Source organism: Felis catus, chromosome D1, assembly GCF_018350175.1.
Source record: "Felis catus isolate Fca126 chromosome D1, F.catus_Fca126_mat1.0, whole genome shotgun sequence".
NCBI lineage: Eukaryota > Metazoa > Chordata > Mammalia > Carnivora > Felidae > Felis > Felis catus.
In genome coordinates, this window is record NC_058377.1 from 101,472,187 (window position 1) to 101,494,169 (window position 21,983).

At 37.8% G+C, this 21,983-nt stretch overlaps 3 protein-coding genes and 1 long non-coding RNA gene across 5 annotated transcripts in view; 2 read left to right on the forward strand and 2 right to left on the reverse strand.

The window, feature by feature from the left end:
• The window catches only part of LOC123380609, a 31,201-nt gene extending 24,663 nt beyond the window's left edge, over positions 1–6,538 (forward strand). Inside the window, exons 3-4 of the long non-coding RNA XR_006586622.1 lie at positions 1,325–1,397; positions 5,665–6,538. This is a non-coding gene — a long non-coding RNA (uncharacterized LOC123380609). The remainder of the gene's footprint in view (positions 1–1,324; positions 1,398–5,664) is intronic.
• LOC101085240 (olfactory receptor 5AP2) lies at positions 366–1,319 on the reverse strand. Its single transcript, XM_003993350.4, has one exon. The coding sequence runs from the start codon at positions 1,317–1,319 to the stop codon at positions 366–368; it is 954 nt and encodes a 317-aa protein (XP_003993399.3).
• A 169-nt stretch (positions 6,539–6,707) lies between the features above and the next one.
• On the forward strand, positions 6,708–15,680 carry LOC101085496 (olfactory receptor 1019). 2 transcript variants are annotated; one of them, XM_045038159.1, is made up of 2 exons: positions 6,708–7,398; positions 14,758–15,680. In XM_045038159.1, exons 1-2 carry the CDS (start codon positions 7,371–7,373, stop codon positions 15,678–15,680), a joined length of 951 nt encoding a protein of 316 aa, XP_044894094.1. In that variant the 5' UTR covers positions 6,708–7,370. The 2 variants fall into 2 exon arrangements, with proteins under 2 accessions (XP_044894094.1, XP_003993400.2); XM_003993351.3 differs by lacking the exon at positions 6,708–7,398 and having other exon boundaries at positions 14,504–15,680.
• Positions 15,681–20,556: 4,876 nt separating this feature from the next.
• LOC101086255 (olfactory receptor 2G3-like) lies at positions 20,557–21,522 on the reverse strand. The gene has a single exon (XM_003993353.2). It carries the CDS (start codon positions 21,520–21,522, stop codon positions 20,557–20,559), a length of 966 nt encoding a protein of 321 aa, XP_003993402.1.
• Between the last annotated feature and the right edge of the window lie 461 nt (positions 21,523–21,983).

A 21,983-nucleotide genomic window follows, 5' to 3' on the forward strand; every position in this document is an offset into this window, starting at 1 on the left:
CATTACCCTCAAAATGTTCCAGTTAATTTACAAAATCAGGAAAATACTACTCTGTTATTGCAGTTGTACCCATATTATAGATATCAGATCAAGAAAAGCTAAATATTGACATTGGATCGTAAGCCCAAGTCAGCCAAATCTAAGTATTTTGATACTTTACCAAGCACCAACCTCCCCCCACTGTGTTTATTCATCCTATAGGCCCATGAATACACATTTAAAAAACCAGAAGATTTAGAAGAATACCCCCATTTTAAACAATCAACTTTAATATACACAAACACACAAAGCTTAAGCAACCAGACAATAAAATTAATGTGAAAACGTATTTTCTTCTGCATAACAGGATGATATATAACATGGCTTTACAGCATGTGTTTCTGTAAGATCTTCTTTAGGGCCCCTTTCACATCCTTATTTTTCAAACTGTAGATGAGGGGGTTTAACATAGGAATCACTACTGTATAAAAGACAGAGACAATCTTGTCCTGTTCCATTGAATAGCTAGATGTAGGGCGCAAGTACATGAAGAGAATTGTCCCAAAAAATATGGTGACAGCCATGAGGTGGGAGGCACAGGTGGAGAAGGCTTTGTGCCTGCCCTCTAAAGAGGGAATCCTCAAGATGGCAATGAGGATACACAGGTAAGAAATGAGAACAACCATAACACAAGTGATGACATTAAAACTGGAGAAAACCATGATCACAATGCCATTGATGCGAGTGTCAGAGCAAGACAGCTTGAGCAGGGGTGGGGTGTCACAGTAGAAATGGTTGATCCTATTAGAGCCACAAAAGGACAATCTGAAAGTCATTCCTGTGTGTATGGCTGCATTCCCAAAGCCTGCTAGGAAAGACATAGCTACTAGCAAGAAACAAATTCTCCCAGACATGAGAACTGAGTACAGCAGAGGGTTCCAAATGGCTGCATAGCGATCATATGCCATCATAGCCAACAGGAAGCATTCAGTCCCCAAAAAGGAACCAAAGAAGTAGAACTGGGCAGCGCATCCATTAAAAGATATGGCTTTGTTCTCAGCCACAAGGTTCACCAGCATCTTAGGAGTGACAGAAGAAGAGTAAGAGGCATCAACAAAAGAGAGGCTGCTGAGAAAGAGGTACATTGGAGTGTGGAGACAAGGATCCATCTTAATTAACACCATCATCCCTAAATTACCCACCATGGTTGCCATATAGATTAACAGAAACAATCCAAAGAGGACACTCTGTAGATCTGAGTTGTCTGAGAGTCCTAAGAGGATAAATTCTGTCACTTCTGTTTGATTTCGTCCTTGAACCTCTTTCATATATCTTCTCATTTCAGCTGCAAGAAGATGAAGCATGGTGTTTGGTCAGATATAAACACGAAAGAGACATAAACATCGTTTTATTGACATGTATGTACAGAAATTCCAAAAATGTGTTGGACTGATGTCAAGTCAAAAGACATCAAAAGACTCTGCTAAGTTCTAGGTGTACTGCCTACTAACTAATGACCTTGAGTTGAGTGACTTAATATATACATTAACCTAGCTCATGTCTAGCATTAACTGTTTATTGGATAATTATACGAACTTAACCTTAAGATGTATCTCTCTTCATTATTTATGATAAATAAATTAATTGATATATTAACACATAGTGTCTGGACACAACTTCTGGAGAAAGATGGCAAATGAACTCAGACCACTTCCTACTTCTCAGTATTAATGGAATGAATTAAAAACAGTGAAAGCTAGTAAAATTAGTTAAAAGTACCAAATAAAAAGAAAAGAGTTGAATCTCCTGGGGATGGGAGGAACTTTAAAAATTGATAGCTAAGGGGGAAAAAAGAGGAAATCCCCATGCAACTAGCATGTTTGCAAACCTACTGGAATTTTCCAGTATCAGTATCTACAGAGGGGAAAAAAAGTATTTTCTAAGTACTGAGAACTTTGAATAATTCCCTCCAATATTTAGAGAATCAGATTGTAAGAATTAATAGACATCCCAGATGAAAGTAATAGAGCAAGCCACAGCAGTGAGACCCTCTACCTAACATTCAGATTCCCAGGATCACACCAGAACTGGAAAGCATGAGAAGCAGCAACACATGGAATGTTCCAGCTACAGTGTTGTATTGGGGGAATCACACACTGCCAGATAATTTAACTGGAAATAAGATTCGCTCCTGGAAAAGTGTAAAAAAGCCAAATACAGGCAAAAGAAATAAAGAAGGTAAGAAGGAAGGAAAAAGGAAGGGAAGGAGGGAAGGAAGGAAGAAAAGAAGGAAGGGAGGAAGGAGGGGAGAAAGAAAGGAGGAAAGAGAAAGAAAGAAAGAAAGAAAGAAAGAAAGAAAGAAAGAAAGAAAGAAAGAAAGAGAAAGAAAGAAAGAAAGAAAGAAAGAAAGAAAGAAAGAAAGAAAGAAAGAAAAAGAAAGAAAGAAAGAAAGAAAGAAAGAGAAAGAAAGAAAGAAAGAAGGAAAGAGAAAGAAAGAAAGAAAGAAGGGAGGAAGGAGGGGAGAAAGAAAGGAGGAAAGAGAAAGAAAGAAAGAAAGAAAGAAAGAAAGAAAGAAAGAAAGAAAGGGAGGGAGGGAGGGAGGGAGGAAGGAGGGGGGAAAGAAAGGAGGAAAGAGAAAGAAAGAAAGAAAGAAAGAAAGAAAGAAAGAAAGAAAGAAAGAAAAGAAGGAAGGGAGGAAGGAAGGGAGAAAGAAAGAAGGAAAGAGAAAGAAAGAAAGAAAGAAAGAAAAGAAAGAAAGAAAGAAAGAAAGAAGAAGGAAGGAAAGAAGGAAGGGAGGAAGGAGGGGAGAAAGAAAGGAGGAAAGAGAAAGAAAGAAAGAAAGAAAGAAAGAAAGAAAGAAAGAAAGAAAGAAAGAAAGGAGGAAGGAAGGGAGAAAGAAAGGAGGAAAGAGAAAGAAAGAAAGAAAGAAAGAAAGAAAGAAAGAAAGAAAGAAAGAAAGAAAGAAAGAAAGAAAGAAAGAAAGAAGCAAAGAAAGAAACAAAGAAGAGAGGGAAGGAGACGGGAAGGAAGGAAGAAAGAAAGAAAGGGAGAAAGGGAAAAGAGAAGGAAAAAGAAAACCCAGCTTAGAGATTCCAAGTAAAAGTTTAGGTAACAAACAGCTCCAGTGAAATTCTTCCCCACTCCCAGCCCAATCCTCTACCCCTTCCATGACCTCAGAGTATTAAACAATAGATAAAACTGTGCTGGGCTAGCTGTAAAATCATAGTTCAAAGTGTTAAATCATTTCTCACTCACAGCAGGAAGTTATTTGATACTGTCTAAAATTAAAACATGGGACGAAAGTAACCCAGTATCTCTGCTAACACTGGAGATAATGGATCTCTTGAGCACAGTTGGGGAGAAGAGAGCACAGGAGCTGGTCCCATTCTCACAGACAGTGTGATACTCAGAAGTGCCTATCCATGCTCTGCTCCAGCTAGTTTCCATTGGAATAGGAATAGGGGTTCAATGATAAACCTGGCATTGTCTGTCAGACAGTATTGTAATGGTTTCTAACTGTGATTGTACCCATTATCTTATCCTTGCATCACTACAAATCAGTGGAGATAAGCAGATATTACCCTAAGAGTGTTAATAAGATTACCTTTTGTTAGATGAGGTAATGAACTCAGCTAACTGGTGGTGAATTTGGAGCTTAGAATGACGCTGGGTTGATGCCAAATTACTTGCTGTTTCTCAACACTGTGTTGCCCCCTCCCTATTTCATGGTACAGATGTCTAGCCCTGGTCCTCTTCCTTGAAATAATCTTACTATTTAAATTTCAAAGAATAGCATCTCCAGAAGGAATTAAAAAGGAGGAATGGGGGGCCCCTGGGTGGCTCAGTCATTTGAGCGTCCGACTTTGGCTCAGGTCGTGATCTCGCGGGCTGTGAGTTCGAGCCTGCATCCGGCTCTTTGCTGACAGCTCAGAGCCTGGAGCCTGTTTCAGATTCTGTGTCTTCCTCTCTCTCTGACCCTCCCCCGTTCATGCTCTGTCTCTCTCTGTCTCAAAAATAAATAAACGTTTAAAAAAAATTTAGAAAAAGGAGGAATGGATCTTTTTCTCTTATCGCAATCAAAAAAATTCCCTGAGGGGCGCCTGGGTGGCGCAGTCAGTTAAGCGTCCGACTTCAGCCAGGTCACGATCTTGCGGTCCGTGAGTTCGAGCCCCGCGTCGGGCTCTGGGCTGATGGCTCAGAGCCTGGAGCCTGTTTCTGATTCTGTGTCTCCCTCTCTCTCTGCCCCTCCCCCATTCGTGCTCTGTCTCTCTCTGTCTCAAAAATAAATAAACGTTGAAAAAAAAAAATTCCCTGAGAGGATTATTATATCAGAAACAGTGAAAAATAAATAAATAAAATGCTATAGACATTGTGTGTGCATGCACACGGCAGAGACACAAAGAAAGGTAATGACGAGCAAAGTACTAAAATACTAAAATGTGTTGAGCATTCCCTATGCTTTACAGGCACTGTGTTAAGTATTTTTCCTGAAATATTTTATTTAAACCCTATGAGGAAAGCAGTATTATAATCTTCAGTTTACATGAGAAATGGGAGGTGCAAAAGATCTGTGACTCTCCCAGAGTCACAGATTTAAACCAATGGAGTCTAATTTATACCCAGCTAATGCGACTCTCATTCTCCTAACATTTGAGATCATTGAGAATGACCTCCTCAATAACAGATGTGAGCATTAATACACAGAGGAATTGATATTGTAATTATCAGAGCTTCAGTAATATGCCAGAATATGTTTAGTTACATATAGAAAAAAAGTCTGTGTATCTCCTGAAGAGAAAATATAATTGCCAAAAATATAGTTGCTAAAAATTGTCTTTCTTAGAATTTACATTCATTAATTTGCTTTATTGATTAGCAAAATACCATTTGAACAGAGAATTTATTTAACATACCTTCTTAGCTTCTCAGTGCTCCTGGAGATTTGGGTATATGGTTAATTGGAGAAATGTACAAAGTTGTGGATTTTTCTTCAGGTCAGTAAGTTAAACAGGCAGAACCCTTTGTATCTTTTCCTGACCTTTGTGGACTGCTTGACTTCTATTTGGTCCTTTTACTTGTTTCTAATGATTAAATTCTCCAAAAACAAAACAAAACAAAAACAAAAAACAAAAACAAAAAAAGAAACACACATCAAACTTTCTCAGAGAAGACATTCATCAATGCTCCCAAGTTAAGCAGTAGGCACAGTTAGAATAGACTTTCGGCATCATTCATTACAGAGATAAGAAAAAAACCCTTTATAACCTTCCCTGTCAAAAGAGAGTTACTTTGCATTCTTTCCTACTTTCCCTTAACAATAAGTACTGCAATTTGTTATATCAAGGTAAAATACATTTTAAAATATAAAATATATTGCTGCACTGAGGCTGTAATATTGTTTGCAATTATTTCCAATTGTAGAGTCTCTGGATAAGACTGGAGTAAGCATTCTGAATTATTTTCAATAGGATATATTTCTTGTTCTTCAGTCTCTGGGGACTGCATCCCTTGTGTCGTGTCATCTCATGTTAATCTACTCTTTTTCCCTCTGAAGCTAAGGAAATCATATTTTCTCTTCACAGTTCTTTCCTTTGCCCTAGGGATACCTAAGCCTAGTGGAGAATGAATTTCCAGTTCTGCATTTCTAACCCCCACTAAACATTCTTCTTCTGTCTCCCCCTACAGCTGGTGGTCTGATTCCCTTAGGAGCATTGAAAGAATCCACAAAATAGTAGGTTAGCTCTACCTCTGCCTTCTGGAAGGACTTTGGGTACTTACAAGAATTTATGCTAGCTGGATCATGGTGAGGGGCTGATTGGAGGAAACACACAGAGGTAACTATGGAGCAGGAAATCTCAAAGAGCTTCAGAATAAGAACAGAACTCATTTCTAATCCTCACTTGACTGTCATTCAAGGAGGTACCAGATGATGTTCTATCTCTCTTCTACCATGATGGGGACCATCAGAAATTAGGCTGCAAAGTGATCTCCATGGAGCACTCAGATTATTCTAACACTGGATACTGGAATGTGAAGTTGGTGCCATAAAAGATACCCATTGATAAGGTTGCAATGAACTTTTTATGAAGAACCATGGGACTCTAAAGCCTAGTAAGCAGGCAACAAACATTTATTGATCAACTAACAGAAACCATACTAACCTGTAAAGATGTGACCTCCCCTTTAAAGGAGCTTACATATTAATATGGATTATGAACCAGCTGGTCATCTCCTGGGTCGTAATCAGAAGACAGTAGAGCCAAGCAATAATAGCGACTAATATTAACTGAGTATTATTTGCCAAGGGTCCTGCTAAACACATGCATTTTTTTTATTTCTATTAAGCACCCCCATCACAGATAAGTAAACTGGGGACTTGAGAAGTGACTTGTCCAAATAGTTAATACACACCAGAACTGGGACTCAAACATGTTTTTTTATTACTCCAGAATGAGCATTGCTAACCATTTTGTGTCATCACAGCCCAAAAGTAGCAAAGAGTTTGTGAAAAATATCCTTCTGTGATAAATGTAAATAACATATAAACTACAATAATGACGATTGACTTATTTGATGCCCTCTGGACAAGATCAATTAATCGGGAATAATGCATATGATACTTCTGATGGCTAATTTGACGAGCCAACTTGACGGAGCTAAGGGATGCCCAAAGCTAATAAAACATTATTTCTGGATGTGTCTGGGGGGGGGGGGGGTTCTTGGGAAGAGATTAGCATGGGAATCAGTAGAGTGAGTAAGGAAGATCACTCTCGCCATTGTGGGTGGGCATCATCTGATCCTTTGAGGGCCTGAACAGAACAAAAAGGCAGAGGAAGAGGGAGTTTGTTCTCTCTGCTTGAGCTGAGACATCTATCTTCTCCTGCTGGAACATCAGCACTCCTGAATCTCAGGCTTTCAAACTCAGACCAGAAACTTCACCTTACCCCACACCCCCATACCATTTTGAAGCTTTGGGCCTCAAACTCAATTACGCCACTGGCTTTCCTGGTTCTTCAGCTTGCAGACAACAAATCGTGGGACTTCTCAGCCTTCATATCCACATGAGCCTATTCCTACACTAAATCCCCTTTTATCTAGATTTACATATCCATCTCCTATTGGGTCTGCTTCTCTGGGAAACTCTGACCAGCACAGTAGTCTTGGCGGTGTTGTTTGCCAAAAGAAAGAATGCATCAGTTATTAGGGGAAAAGTGTAAAGCTAGATGTCTAATGTAGTAAACTATATCACCCCTTAATTGAGAATTATTATTAATATCAGATGCTTGGAATCAAGAAGTTCTCAATGGAGGTGGTGTTTTTCCTCTGGGGACATTATGGGAATTTATGGTTGTCACATGAAGGGGATAGAATCCAGTAGGTAAGGGGCAAAAATGCTAAAAGCCTGCCAAGTGCAAAACAGTCCCTAACAACAAAGAACTCTCCATGTCCCAGGGTATTCAAGTTTATTTCAGGTATAAGATACTCAATACATAAATAAATACATGGCGAAATAAATGCTAAATTATTTATTGTAAATTGCAAATTCTCTTCTTTTTATTTCTCCTCTTTAAATTATGTGTGTAGGTAAATTATTCATGAATGTCATTTCAGGAACACAGAGGGGGCAACATAAGCTGCTTGCTATAAAAATATGTCATTGGGGTCTGAGAGAGTATATATATCCATTGTTCCAGAGGATACCTACATACTACTCACAAGCCACCAAAAGTTTCATCTAAATAGATCTTATATCATCTGGCAAAACCAAGAAGAATTCCCTTGTTAAGCTTTGGAGGCTCATTTCATTTTAACTAAATCTTTATTAGGACAGTGTTAGATGTAGCCACGTTCTACCACACCATACCCAAAAACTACTACTTCTACTCCTACTATCATATTATCAATTAAAAAAAAAAACAGAGAGAGATAAAATTTAGTAAATTGGTAAAAAGTAAAATTAACCTAATAAGCTCATATAAACAAACAAACCTCCAGTTAGAAAGTTTATATGTAAGATAAGATATTCATTTTTTGATTGCTGAACCAAAGATCTAAGCATAAACCAAGTACAAAATGTTCAAAGCAGGGTAACGGAAAGGTACAGAGGTAGACTTGAACAAGTTATGAAGACATACACACTATTTGATAATAAGACTTAATGGAATAAATGTGGCAATTCTCCCTAAGTTAATTTATTAATGTAATGTAGTCTCAAAAATATCCTCAGACTTTTTCCCTAAGTAAGTTGACTATAAAGTTTATGTAGAAAAATTTTTAAAAATTCTATTATAGTCATGACAACCCTGGGAAAAAAAAAACAAAAGAAAACAAGTGGAGGTGGGACTAGATTTGCTGTTGTAAAATATATAAGGGAGTGTATAATTTAAAAAGGAATTATTGAAGAATGATTTGTATAGAATGGTGAAGAAACAAGGGAATAGAACAGAAAAATACAAATATAGACTCTATGAAATGAAAATTCAATTCAAAAAATTGGGAAAAGATAATTTTTAAAATAAATGTTGGGGCACCTGGGTGGCTCCGTCAGTTGAGTGACAGAGTTCTGATTCCAGCTTAGGTCATGATCTCACAACTGTGAGATCTAACCCCACATCAGCCTCCACGCTGATCATGGGGTCTGCTTGGGATTCTCTCTATGTCTCTCTCTCTCTCCCTCTGGCCCTCTTCCCTGCTTGTGCTCTTTCACTTTCAAAATAAATAAATAAACATTTCAAAAATAAAATAAAATAAAACAAAATGAAATGAAGCAAATGAAAAGAAAAGAAAAGAAAAGAAAAGAAAAGAAAAGAAAAGAAAAGAAAAGAAATGTTATTGAGACAACTGGATATGCCCAAGGATATTGATTGCTGCATTTTTTTCTTCTAATAGTAAAAGATCAGAACCAATTCAAATGTCCTTCAACAGGATACTTTAAATAAGCAATGTTACATCCATATAATGGATTATGAGTTGGAGAAATGAGAGAATATTTATTTCAAATCAAGCTTTGACTTATCAATAAATCTTATAAAAAAGTGAACATGTCAATGTTATTAGGAATTAAATTTTAATCATAAAATGAGATTTAAGAATACAGGTACAAAGCTGGATAAAACAACAATAACAATAACAACAACAAAAACAACAAAAACAAACCACACACACACACACACACACACACACACACACACACACACACAACATCCACTATCTCCTGGCTATAAGAGCTCACTTCAGGTTTAAGGACATACATGGACTGAAAGTCAAAAAATGGAAAAAGATATTACAAAGGTTTTTTTAATTCTTTTAAAAATTTTATTCTTGAATCTCTTCTTTTAGGATGAAACTTTATCTCAAGTCAAATAGCATTTCCAAATAAAGCAGATTTTTTCAAAATATCAGGTAGGCAGTGAGAATCTTATAACTGTTCATTTTCTTTTTCTTTATATAAATGGGAAACTGAAACAATTTGTGTGTGAACTCTCATATGCATCTTATGTACTTGTATGCCACCCTTATGCCAGACTGCCTTCATGTCCAGTTTAAAGATGGCCCATCCATATCACATGGAAGCTATCATCCTCTGTGAAAAGACTTTTAGGCATCAACAAACAGACCTAAGTTAGCATCAAAATCATACCCAGTAGGCAGCTTTGGGCTGGAAAAATAGTGCATGCATTTCTGCTTGAATCAGTCACCACACTGGAGCGGCAGAAAAGAAGTCCCTTGTGTTTCCTTCTTTTTATCATTACGATGGAAAGAGGAAGGAGTGAAATTCCTTAGGGGTGACGTTCATCAGAACTTCCAGTCTCCTGTGACTGCAGAAATCATGTCAGCTCTTTTCTTCTGAGGATAGCGTGTGACTCTGAAACTTGATAAAACCTCCTGCACACAGGAGCAAAGGTGGCTGAGCTAGGAGTTCAGGGACTGCTGCCAGCGTGAGTCACCACCTTTGGATTCTTTTCAGAATATTTGCTCATTGTACCCATCAAATGAAGAGGAGACATTATCCCCAACTGGTAGAAAACAAATCAGGGCACAGGTCAGTATGGGGACAGATGGCCAAAAGACATGACCATTAGGGATGGGGCATGACCCTGCCTGTGCTCCTCTGAGCATGGCTTTACTTGGCATTGGGGCCATGCCACTTTAAATGTTCAAAAGTAGACATAAACTATGGGTTTGGCTTTTAGATACTTCACAATAAGTACGCACTCAGAAAATACTAGAGTAGAAAAGTCACGTAGAGTTTGGATTCTTCACCCTATTCCTTTCACAGATAAGGAGGCTGCATCTAATGCAACAATTCATCAAGTTTGAACACCTAATTAGTGGAAAAAACAGGATAACAACCAGGATCCCAGACTCTTATTCTAGAATTCTTTTCATGTGAACATGCAAAAAGAGATGATACATAGAAATCTAAAATATATTTGACCTGTATTAGCTTGCATAAGACAATACTTTTGCTGGTCTTTTTTGTTAATAGAGTTTAACTATGGAATATTCGTATTTATTCAATATTCCACCATTTCTTCAAGAGTCAGATCAGTTGAAGTTTACCTACATGAGACTACATGAGACTACATATATACCAGTGTCACGTAGGCCATATATATATATATATATATATATATATATATATATATACACATATATATAGACTGGTATATATATAGTCTCACGTATTCTCATGAGAGTATACATATATACATATGTGTGTATACATATATACATACATATATACATATACATATATACACACACACATATATATAATATATATATAATATATATATATATATATAATGGTTTTATTTGATCTTTACTCTGATTTTGAATTTTATAGCCTCATCTGTCTCTGCTTGGTTTAGCACTTAATGGAAGTGTTGTGGAAAAATCACTCCTTCACTAAAAGTTAAAGCAGTCCATGGTACATCACCTGTGTGGATAAGGATTGGAACTCTTTTTCTGGGAGTTGTGAGCACAAAATTATCTACTGAATTAAATCCTCTTACACAATTAACTTAATTAACACTGACATAATTGCCAAATGCATTAAGCGTGTAGCATATGACAGATACTGATCTTAGCACTAGATAGGTGATAGATAGGTAAGTAGGTAGGTAGGTAGATGGATGATAGATGATAGATAGATAGATAGATGACATAGATAGATGATAGAGAGAGAGATAGATGATAGATGATGGATAGATAATAGAATATACATGCACTCTAACTGATGTGTTTTTCTTGCAGAAAGTTAGCATTAATAAGATATTAATATAGCATTAATCTCATCAATAAATGAAAAACTGAGACTCTAAAAAAGATAAGTAATATGCTAGAAATTAAAAAAAAATGCAGGTAGCAAAGCCTGGACTTGTCTGTCCACTATAAGCAAGAACAGGCAGAGCACTTTATGATTGGTGAAACCCCTTCCCATACACTCCTCTTTTAACTGGAACCTTGACTCCGTAAGGGAGCAAAGAATGATTTTCTAATCCCATTCTTCAAGTGAGTGAAATGAATTGGTCTCCACATGCCAAGCTGAAGATCAGCCAGCCCTGCCCCATGTGCCGTGTTCTGAGCGGGCATCCCTCACCCCTGTAACTCCTGGTAATGTCCTGCACTTTCAAGCTTGATTTGCATCTGTTTCCTCTATAAAATTATGAGGTTAGACTGAATGAGTCATCCCAGTATCAATAATAGGAATATTTTCCCTTTTGCCAAAGTAAAACAATACACTGAGAAATGGGAGCACTCAGAGACCTCTTATATTCTTTTCCGGATGGGTTATTTTCACCTTCCAGTGTGAAGCAGAGAGGGAAAAAATGAACATGGCACTGTGTATGAAATTGGCAGTCCTAGACTCAATTGCCAGTTCTGCACCTAACTCACTGTGTGACTGCAGGTCCCTTCTGCCTGTTTTTGTTTCCTCATTAACAGAACCTACAAAGTGACATACACATCCGCAGGTAATGAGAATGAGTATAATTGAGGTAAGGACAAGTACCTTTTTTTTAACAGCTTTATTGAGCGATAGCTGGCATACAATGAATTGAATATATTTAAAGCCAAAATTTTAATGTTTTAGTATATGTATATACGCCATGAAACATCATCGTAATCAACATAGTCAACTAATCTGTCACGCCAAAACGTTTCCTTATGCCCCTTGGTAATCCTTCCCTCCTGTCTCTCCCCACGCACACCTGTACCCAGGCAACCATTGATTGGCTGTCATTATCGATTAGCTGGCAGTCTCTAGACTTTTAGAAGTGGAATCATATAAGCTATATTCTTTTATCAAGTATGTTCTCTCACCCTAGTTCTTTTGAGATTCATCCATCATGTTTAATGTATCAATAGTTTGTTTCTTTTAATTGTTGAGTAGTATTCTCTTATGGACATACTAAAATGTGCTTATCCTTATTTCTTATTACTTATGGATGGGGCTTTGGGTTGCTCCCACGTGTTTTTTGGTTTGGTTTGGTTTGGTTTTGTTTTGTTTTGTTTTGTTTTGTTTTGCAGGGGGAGGATGGCTGGATCATACAATAGATATGTGTATATTTAATTTTGTACTGCCATAGTGTTTTCCAAAGTGGTTGTACTATTTTTTGTTGTTGTTGTACTATTTTACCTTCCTACTAACAGTAATGAAATTTCCAGTTCCTCTACTTTCTTGTTTACACTTCATATGGTTCATCTTCTTAAATTTTAACCATTCTAATAGATGTGTAGAAATATCTTATTGTGGTTTTAATTTGTGTATCCTTAATACAAGTGATTTGAGCATGTTCCGTGCATTTATTTGCCCACCATGTATCTTGCTTGGTGAAGTGTCTATTCAAGTGTTTGGCCCATTACTTTTGGGTTGTTTGTTTTCTCATTAGTGAATTTTAAGTTTCCTTTTATATTATGGGAACAAGTTTTTTTTTAAGTTTATTTATTTATTTTGAGAGAAAGAGAGCACATGCATGAGTTGGGGGGGGGGGGTTGCAGAGAGAGAGAGAGAGAGAGAGAGAGAGAGAGAAAGAGAGAGAGAGAATCCCAAGCAGGTTCCAGGCTGTCAACATAGAGTCCAACGTGGGGCTCCATCTCAGGAACCATAAGATGCTGACCTGAGCCAAAATCAAGATTTGGATGCTTAACTGACTGAGCCACCCAGGTGCCTTCTTAGGAAAAAGAAATTCTTTGTGAAAATATATTTTTCAAATAATTTCTCCAAGATTTATCTTTTCATTTTGTTTCCTAATTGGTTTAATGTGTGAAACAATGCACACATTCAACAACATATTAAGAATGAATCAAAAAGTACTTTATAAACTGTACACTTTTAGGAAAATATATGGTATTGATTATTCATTATTAGACCCCTTCTTTATTGTGACTGATTATATTCTATGCAGAAACTGAAAGGTGGAGGCATTGCTTCCACCACCCTAGGATTTAAGATAACCTGTTCTGAATTTCCATGTTCCAATGAAAGACATTATACTATTCTGCTCTTGTCTTTCTTAAGCAGTAAACCAACTAAAGGAGATACACTCTGACTTCTCTCTCACATTTAGTAGAGAATCCTACTTATTTCTAAATTACCTCATGTTTTGGCTTCATTTGGTTTGGATTGGTATGGTTTTGCTCACTTCCTTCTCAGAATTCTTCAATGGGCCAAATATAAATCCAACTACATACATACACAAAAAGTTCATACATGCAGCTTTCTGACCACAGAGTTGGATAATGTTTTCTCCATTCCCCCTTAGTGAAGGATCCTTGAATCTTAACTCTGAACTGAGCTATGCAACAACCCGTTCATTAGTCAATAGAATTGTCCAAAGACACAGCTGTGTTTTCATCCTGATTACTCCCATGCCAAATCTCTGGATGCTTCTAAATATTAGGGAGACTAAAGGACTAATTCTGTGTCTGTGCATGGTATGCAAGACAGGAAAAAGAAATGCAGGTGCAAAAATAAAGAGATGTGACTTCATTATATCACATTATATCACATGTTCACAATAAAGTGAAGTGAACCCCAGAGTCAGACAGACCCAGCTCTGCTACTTACTGGCTGCTGACTTTGCTGAAGTTCCTTAATATATAGCCTTATTCTTTTCAGGTATAAGATAGAGATGACAGAGGCACCTACTTCACAGAGCTGTTGTGAGAATGAAATTTTGTAATGTGTGGAAACACTCAACGTTCTGGCATATAGTTAACACTCAGTAACTCCTGGCTTTTTAAAAAATATTATCCACTGCTTTTTTTAATATTGCTAACCTTCTGCTCCAAGTATTTTACTCTCTCTCTCTCTCTCTCTCTCTCTCTCTCTCTGTGTGTGTGTGTGTGTGTGAGAGATATGTTATACTTTGAGATCCCTCAGTTGTTCAGTTTCTTTTTGTGCTTATTTGTAATGAGTGTTAATGTTTATTCATTATCTGTGTCCATATTTGCTTTGTTTTAGGAAGAAGGAAGGGACATTCAAGACTTTTTTTCTTTACTAATTAATAACGCAGATAACTGAACAGATTAGGTCAAACATTTGGTAGCATGTGATAAATGACCTCAGAACACCAAGGTCTTTGGAGAAGCAGAATTTTCCATCTTCTATGTTCACTGGGTACCTGGAGAGAGCACATATCCATCACTTTCATTAAAGTCATTTGAGTTACCCTATGGGTCATAGAACCTGATTACTGGGAAGATTTCTAAAAATCACTTCAAACAGTAAAGCAAATCCAGGCACACATAAAATATAAAAGATGGATAAAGAAAACCACTCAATGGTGACCGAGTTTATCTTTATGGGCATCACTCAAGACCCTCAGCTGCAGACCATCTTTTTTGTGGTCTTCCTCTTGATCTACCTGGTCAATGTCGTGGGGAACATTGGTATGATTATCTTGATCATAACAGACACTCAGCTTCACACCCCCATGTACTTTTTCCTGTGTAACCTCTCTTTCGTTGACCTGGGATACTCTTCAGCCATCGCCCCCAGGATGCTGGCTGACTTCTTAACAAAGCACAAAGTTATCTCCTTCTCCAGCTGTGCCACCCAGTTTGCTTTCTTCGTAGGTTTCGTGGATGCCGAGTGCTATGTCTTGGCCGCCATGGCCTACGACCGTTTCGTGGCCATCTGTCGACCCCTCCACTATAGCACTCTCATGTCCAAGAGAGTTTGTATAGCTCTCATGCTGGGCTCTTACCTGGCTGGCTTGGTGAGTTTAGTAGCCCACACTTCCCTCACCTTCAGTTTGAGTTACTGTGGTTCCAATATTATCAACCACTTCTTCTGTGAAATCCCACCTCTCTTAGCCCTCTCTTGCTCAGACACTTACATCAGCGAGATCTTGCTCTTTAGTCTGTGTGGCTTCATTGAATTCAGCACCATCCTCATCATCTTCATCTCTTATGCCTTCATCCTCGTAGCAATCATCAGAATGCGCTCAGCTGAAGGCCGCCATAAGGCTTTCTCCACCTGTGGGTCTCACCTCACTGGCGTCACCCTTTTTTATGGCACAGTCATGTTTATGTACCTGAGGCCAACATCCAGCTACTCCCTGGACCAAGACAAGTGGGCCTCTGTGTTCTACACTATTATCATCCCCATGCTGAATCCCTTGATCTACAGTTTACGGAACAAGGACGTGAAAGCTGCTTTCAAAAAACTAACTGGAAGGAAACCTCAGTAGTGACAAAACATGGAAAGTTGTTATTACCACAGGAAAATGGCAGTAGTAAAAGGGTGGCGATGGTAGATAGAAAATGCAAATGCCATTCCAACAGACTCCACTCAAGCTATCATCCACTCGCTGCATCAATCTTAAATTCTGTAGGGTTATCTGTAACCTTTAATGCTCTGATATGAAGGAAATATAAATTAATATTTTTTAAAAGCATGCTGAGCAAGATGTCTTTGTTTTTTATTTAAAATTGTCTCACATGTTGCTTGGAAAGGGAGACGAAACTTGAAAGGGGAAATAAAGAGCCAATTGCACCAAAGCGTATTTTTTTCAAGGTCATGAGGAATGACAGGTCCAAATGTTGCAAGCTTCTCTACTCTGAAGATAAGTCAGAGAAAATGTAGTTAAATATATAGGGAATGGGACTGGTATAAGGGATGACTTAACTCAGCCCAGGATCCATCCCTTCATATATTCAGCAAAAACTTGTAAGTGCTAGATGTATGCCAGGTTCTGGAGGACACAAATATAAGACAGGCATCTGCCAATGAGGAGTGCATCATACATCCAGTTACTATATTATCTCTCTGAAACTGCCGCCACCAATAACCAAATCAAGAGCTATGCAAAGCCCGAGAATAAGAGCTGTAGACCTGGGCTCTGCTGCTAACAGGGTATGTGAGTTTTGACAAGACCCCTCTCTTCAGTGTCTTCAGTTTGAAGACAATTTCCCCCCTTGTATACTTTCACTAAAACCAGTCCAATGCTTCCAAGGCCACTAACCCACCTAGAAAACACTGTTTTATGTCACAAATCAATCATCACTTCTGTAGGTTTTTCCTGGACTCACTTTTTCCTCATCTGCAAAATGGTGCCAATAATGTATCGGGTTGCAGTGAGAATTAAGAAGGATAGTGTTACGGGTGATGGGCATTAAGGAGGGCACTTGTTGGGATGAGAACTGGCTGTTATACGTAAGAGCTGAATCACTAAATTCTTCCCAGAAATCATTATTACACTATATGTTAACTGACTTAGATTTAAATTTAAAAATATTTCAAAAAACAAACAAACGAACGAACAAAAGAATAGCATTCTTGTGGCCAGTTGTCCCTCTGGCACAAGGCAGTTTTGTTTTTATCTTGGAGTAAGTATCAATACGGTTACTTCTCACTCTTAAAAATGCCCTTGTTCAGATATTAAAATATAAGAAAAATCTAAGTAGGGTATTTAAGCACTTTGGGGCTTAATAAATGATAGCTTTCCTCCGTGTTAGTGTGGTACTGTGTACATAGTCCTTTAATATACAGGCTTCCTAGGGAGCCTGTGAAACTTTAAGGTAGTCTCATTTTTTGTCCTCAAACGCTGGAAGGTAGTAAGTAAGTAACACATGCTCATTGAACAAATGAATGACCACGCCCTCCCGGACTAGAGAACTGCCAAAACTGAGCCCCAACTCTGGGTCTCAGGAAACCTACTGAAACTATCTATAAGATCTTGAAATTCACAGGACTACTTTACTGACCTCATATTTTAAGATGATGAAACTGGAGTTATAAACGTTTAGATGGCGTGCCGATGTGCTCCTAGCGTGTAAGTAGTGGCTGAGATTGGAATTTTTTTTTTTTTATTCTTAGTCCAGGGTTTTATAAAACAGAGAAGCGTAGAGCCCTGTAGAAAGTGACAGGCATAATTAGAACTGGAGAACCGGTATAAAGCTCTGGTTTTTGGTTACATAAAGTCTGATGAGTTGGTGAGATTGATTAGTTGGGATTTAGACAGGATTGTATTATGAAGCATTTGTTGAGAGACTCACATTTGCCTACGACCCCAGTGAGCTGAATCTTCACGAGGTCAGATGGGCCGGAGGAGTCACTGTATCACGAATAAGCAAGGGAAAGAGGCAAAATAGGAAATGGTGTCAAAGAAATAGTTTAGCTTTCGTATGACACTGAGAGAATGGTATTAAGGAGGAATAATCAGTTTCACTGTGACTTTCTTCCCTTCCAGTGTTTCCCTTCCAGCCCTTTACCAACCAGAACACTAAATTAATGTTTTTCACTTTAAGAGAAAAGATACTCATTAAGAAAGCTGGTAACATGACGTAGGACAACAGGGTTTATTATATCCTCTGTTTTACCATGATGACCTTAAGTCTTTCAACATTACATTATTATCCTTAAAACAAATCAACCAAATCCAAAAAATGCAAATATAATGTCATCGCAGGAGAGATTCTGATAGGTTTATTATACATAAATTTGATGATAAACTTAGAATACATCTATTCCAGAGAGAAAGAGGTAGCTAGCTATAAGACGTGATTGATGGATACTTAAAGATGATCCAATCCCACAACAATCTCATTTGGTAAATGAAGGAAATGAGGCTCACAGCCATGGAATAGCTTGTTCCTATTAACGTAGCTAAATTAAAACTGTGCGATTGTAATTTCATTATTCTCGTTCCAAGTGTAGTCCCTTATAATACACAATAATACCTTAAGCACTGATTAATCAAGTACTGAGAGACTGAAGCTCATGATAACAGTACATTCTCTGATTATTTTGTTTACTCTAGGCTTTAATTTTATTTACATATGAACAAAGTGTTAGTTAGTATTTTTCTTAGCTATGCTGTCATCATGTTACCATCATGCCAAACAAATGTAGGGAGGAAGTAATTCAATGGGACATTTGATGTTGTGAAGGACCAATAATTGGGTTCATGATTATTTGTGTTACTCTTTTTTTTAAATTTTTTAAATGTTTATTTATTTTTGAGAGAGAGCCAGCACAAGCAGGGGAGGGGCAGAGAAAGATGAGACAGAATCGGAAGCAGGATCCAGACTCTGAGCTGTCAGCACAGAGCCCCACACGGGGCTCGAACTCATGAGCCGTGAGATCATGACCTGAGCCCAAGTCAGGTGTTTAACCTACTGAGCCATCCAGGCGCCCCTATTTGTGTTAATCTTAAAATAAATTGTTGTTTGTTCTAGTAATGAGGTAACCTATTGTACATAGAATTATCAGTTAAATGTCTTTAAGTGTTACATTTTCCTTTTCTGTCAAAAGAAGCAAACATAGGAAAGGAAGAAAGTTGGCTTGAAAAGGTCTGGATGGGAACTAAATTAGGCGTGGGCTGTGTGAACTGTTTACCACCCTTTGTCCGCCCAACTCCAAGCTACTGATCAAAACAAACTAATCAGAACACATTGATTAGATCTAAACAGGGGCGCCTGGGTGGCGTAGTCGGTTAAGCCTCCGACTTCAGCCAGGTCACGATCTCGCGGTCCGTGAGTTCGAGCCCCGCGTCAGGCTCTGGGCTGATGGCTCAGAGCCTGGAGCCTGTTTCCCATTCTGTGTCTCCCTCTCTCTCTGCCCCTCCCCCGTTCATGCTCTGTCTCTCTCTGTCCCAAAAATAAATAAACGTTGATTAGATCTAAACAATTGGTCTAAAAATAATTTTAGGAAAACTACACAAAAATACTCACTTCCATTTGTTTACATGTTTCAGCTATGTGTTCCTTTGTGAGAATGGTTTTGCAAATGTTTTCTGCGTTTTTAACTTTGCCACTCATTTATGGAGCCGAAGAGTAAAATGGATGGGTAATTTTTGTGAAGCAAAAAATAAGCTTTCCATTTGATGTACCTTTGGGCATTTCGCGTTCCTTTATCAAAACGAATTTAATATTGTTTCTAACTCATAAATAGCCAACCAAGTATGTTGTTGTATTTCTTATTTGGTAATATTTGAGCGAATTTCAAATTTTACTTTTGTTCAGAAGAAAGTTGATTAGAAGTAGATGTTTCTAATCCTTATTCATGTCTCAAGCAAACATATAAAGTTATAAATTAAGGCACATATAACACAAAAAAAGCACCCTGCTTATAATGAATTTGACTAGTTGGTTACTGATTTTGCCTTTTACTTTTTGAATCAATGTTAAACCAGTCCATCAAGAATGCTTCATTTACTGATTTTATAAGACCTTCATATTTAGGTAGATGAAATGGTTGCATTTTAGTGGTTGAATATCTGAGAGTGGAATTACACTTTTATTTTCTTCTAAATTGTAAAAAACATAAGTGAGGAAATTTTTGAAATAGAGTAGCTAATTTAATGGCATGTTAATCAAAGGCCATATATATGGTTATTAAGCATAATAATGCTAAATTATATTCTATTCTCTTAATTCAAAGAATAATTATTTTAAAAAACAATTCTTTTTAGAGCTTCAAAATACAGGAAACATTTATTTCCACAAATGTGTGTGTGCGTGTGTGTGTGTGTGTGTGTGTCACATTTTACTAAGAATAAGTCATTACTGCTTATTAGTCATCTCAGCCCTGCATGATCTGGCTGCCTCATGAACTTTAAATGAAGCAATATTTTGATATATTTGTTACAAAGCAAGCCTGTATGTATGTAAAGGAGTCAAAATTGGTCTAAACCACAAAGTAGATGCAAAGTCTTGTTTCCTTGTTCACTACCAAATTAACACAGATGTGAAATGTTATGTCCAAAATCCCTTATCTGAATTTCTCCACCTGAGTTAAAAATTTAGGATTTTTCTCTATATGAATATGCTTTAGATCCTCCAGCAGTAATAAGATGTTTCATCTTACTGTTATAACGTCAAGCAATTAATTTCAGATAGTCTATGATTTTAGAGAACTAAAATTTCATAGTGAGTAAGCAAATAGTCACCCAATGAAAGAAGTTACTTTGGCACATTAAAGCTGCAATTTGCCCTTGGAGAATATGTGTTCCTGCTGAGTTTGCAGCTGGCTTTATGTGTTCTTTATGAATGGCAGGACAAACACTGACGGTTCAAGGTCTTATTTATTGTCTTACTTCATATCCAGAAGTCAGCCATCTTAGATTAACAGTTAACTTTATGTCCCATTAAGACCCCTCCTGTCTTCTGTTTTGCAATAGCTCTCCTTAAAGCTCCTTTCACATCTTGGTTCCTTAGGCTATAGATCAAGGGGTTGAGCATAGGTGTGATCACAGTGTAGAACACTGCAATGATCTTGCCCCCAGCCCTGGAGGACTTCGACTGGGGTCTCATGTACATGAAGATGGCAGTTCCGTAGAACAAGGCCACCACTGTCAGATGGGAGGCACAGGTGGACAGTGCCTTGTGCCTTCCAGAGGCTGACCGTATCCTGAGGACTGATAGAAGGATTCGGGCATAGGAAACAACAATCAGGAGAAAAGGAATGAAGACGATGATAATACTGAAGATGAAAACAACCAGCTCAGTAAATGAGGTGTCAGTGCAAGCCAACCTCAGGACAGAAGGGACCTCACAGAAAAAGTGATTCAGGACATTGGGCCCACAGTAGGGCAAACTCAAGGTGAGGACATTGATAACCATGGAGCTCAGGAAGCTAATGGACCAAGAAATGGTTGCCAATTGGACACAGACACTTTGGTTCATAATGACAGTATAATGAAGAGGGTGACAAATGGCTACATATCTGTCATAAGCCATGACCCCAAGGAGAACACATTCAATCATTCCAAAGGAGAGGGAGAAGTACATCTGAGTAGCACAGCTAGAGAATGGGATGGTCTTTTTCCCCACCATGTTGGACAGCATTTGTGGGACATTGGTGGATGTATAGCAGATATCTAGAAAGGATAAATTAGTGAGGAAGAAGTACATGGGGGTTTGGAGACGAGGTTCTATCTGAATAACAGTGATAATTGTAATATTCCCCACTACTGTTAATAAATAGAAAAACAAGAACATAATAAAAAGAATGAGCTGCATCTTTGGCTGAGATGAGAGGCCCAGGAACACAAATTCAGTCACAGTGAAGTTTGTTTTTATCATATCCATTTTTCAAACCACCCCCTTTTTACAGAAGCATCCCCTTGAAGACAAACATCAAATGTCCTATATCTAAGTGTTGGAAATTTAAGACATAAATAGGAAAGCAAAGAAAAGTCTTGACCTGGAATCATATCTTGAGTATCTGAGTTGTACTACAAATGGAAAGCTTTTCTTCTACTTTTGGAGGCCATATTCTCTTGATGAGGTTAAGATTTCCAAACTCAACGACTCTTTTAAGTTAAGCAGATATACTTGAATTTTCTCCAAGAATATGCTCTTTGGTTGGTTTATAATCTGTTCAAAACCTACTCATTCTTCAAAGCCTTCCTCATGCCCTACCTTTTTAAAAAGATCTAATTATGTCCTTGCTCCACACCCAACAACAGAGCAGCATGACGTAGAACTTAAGTAAAACTCAAGGAAGGGCATAGCTTCCTGTGCTAACCTAAAAGTAATGGCAGGAACAG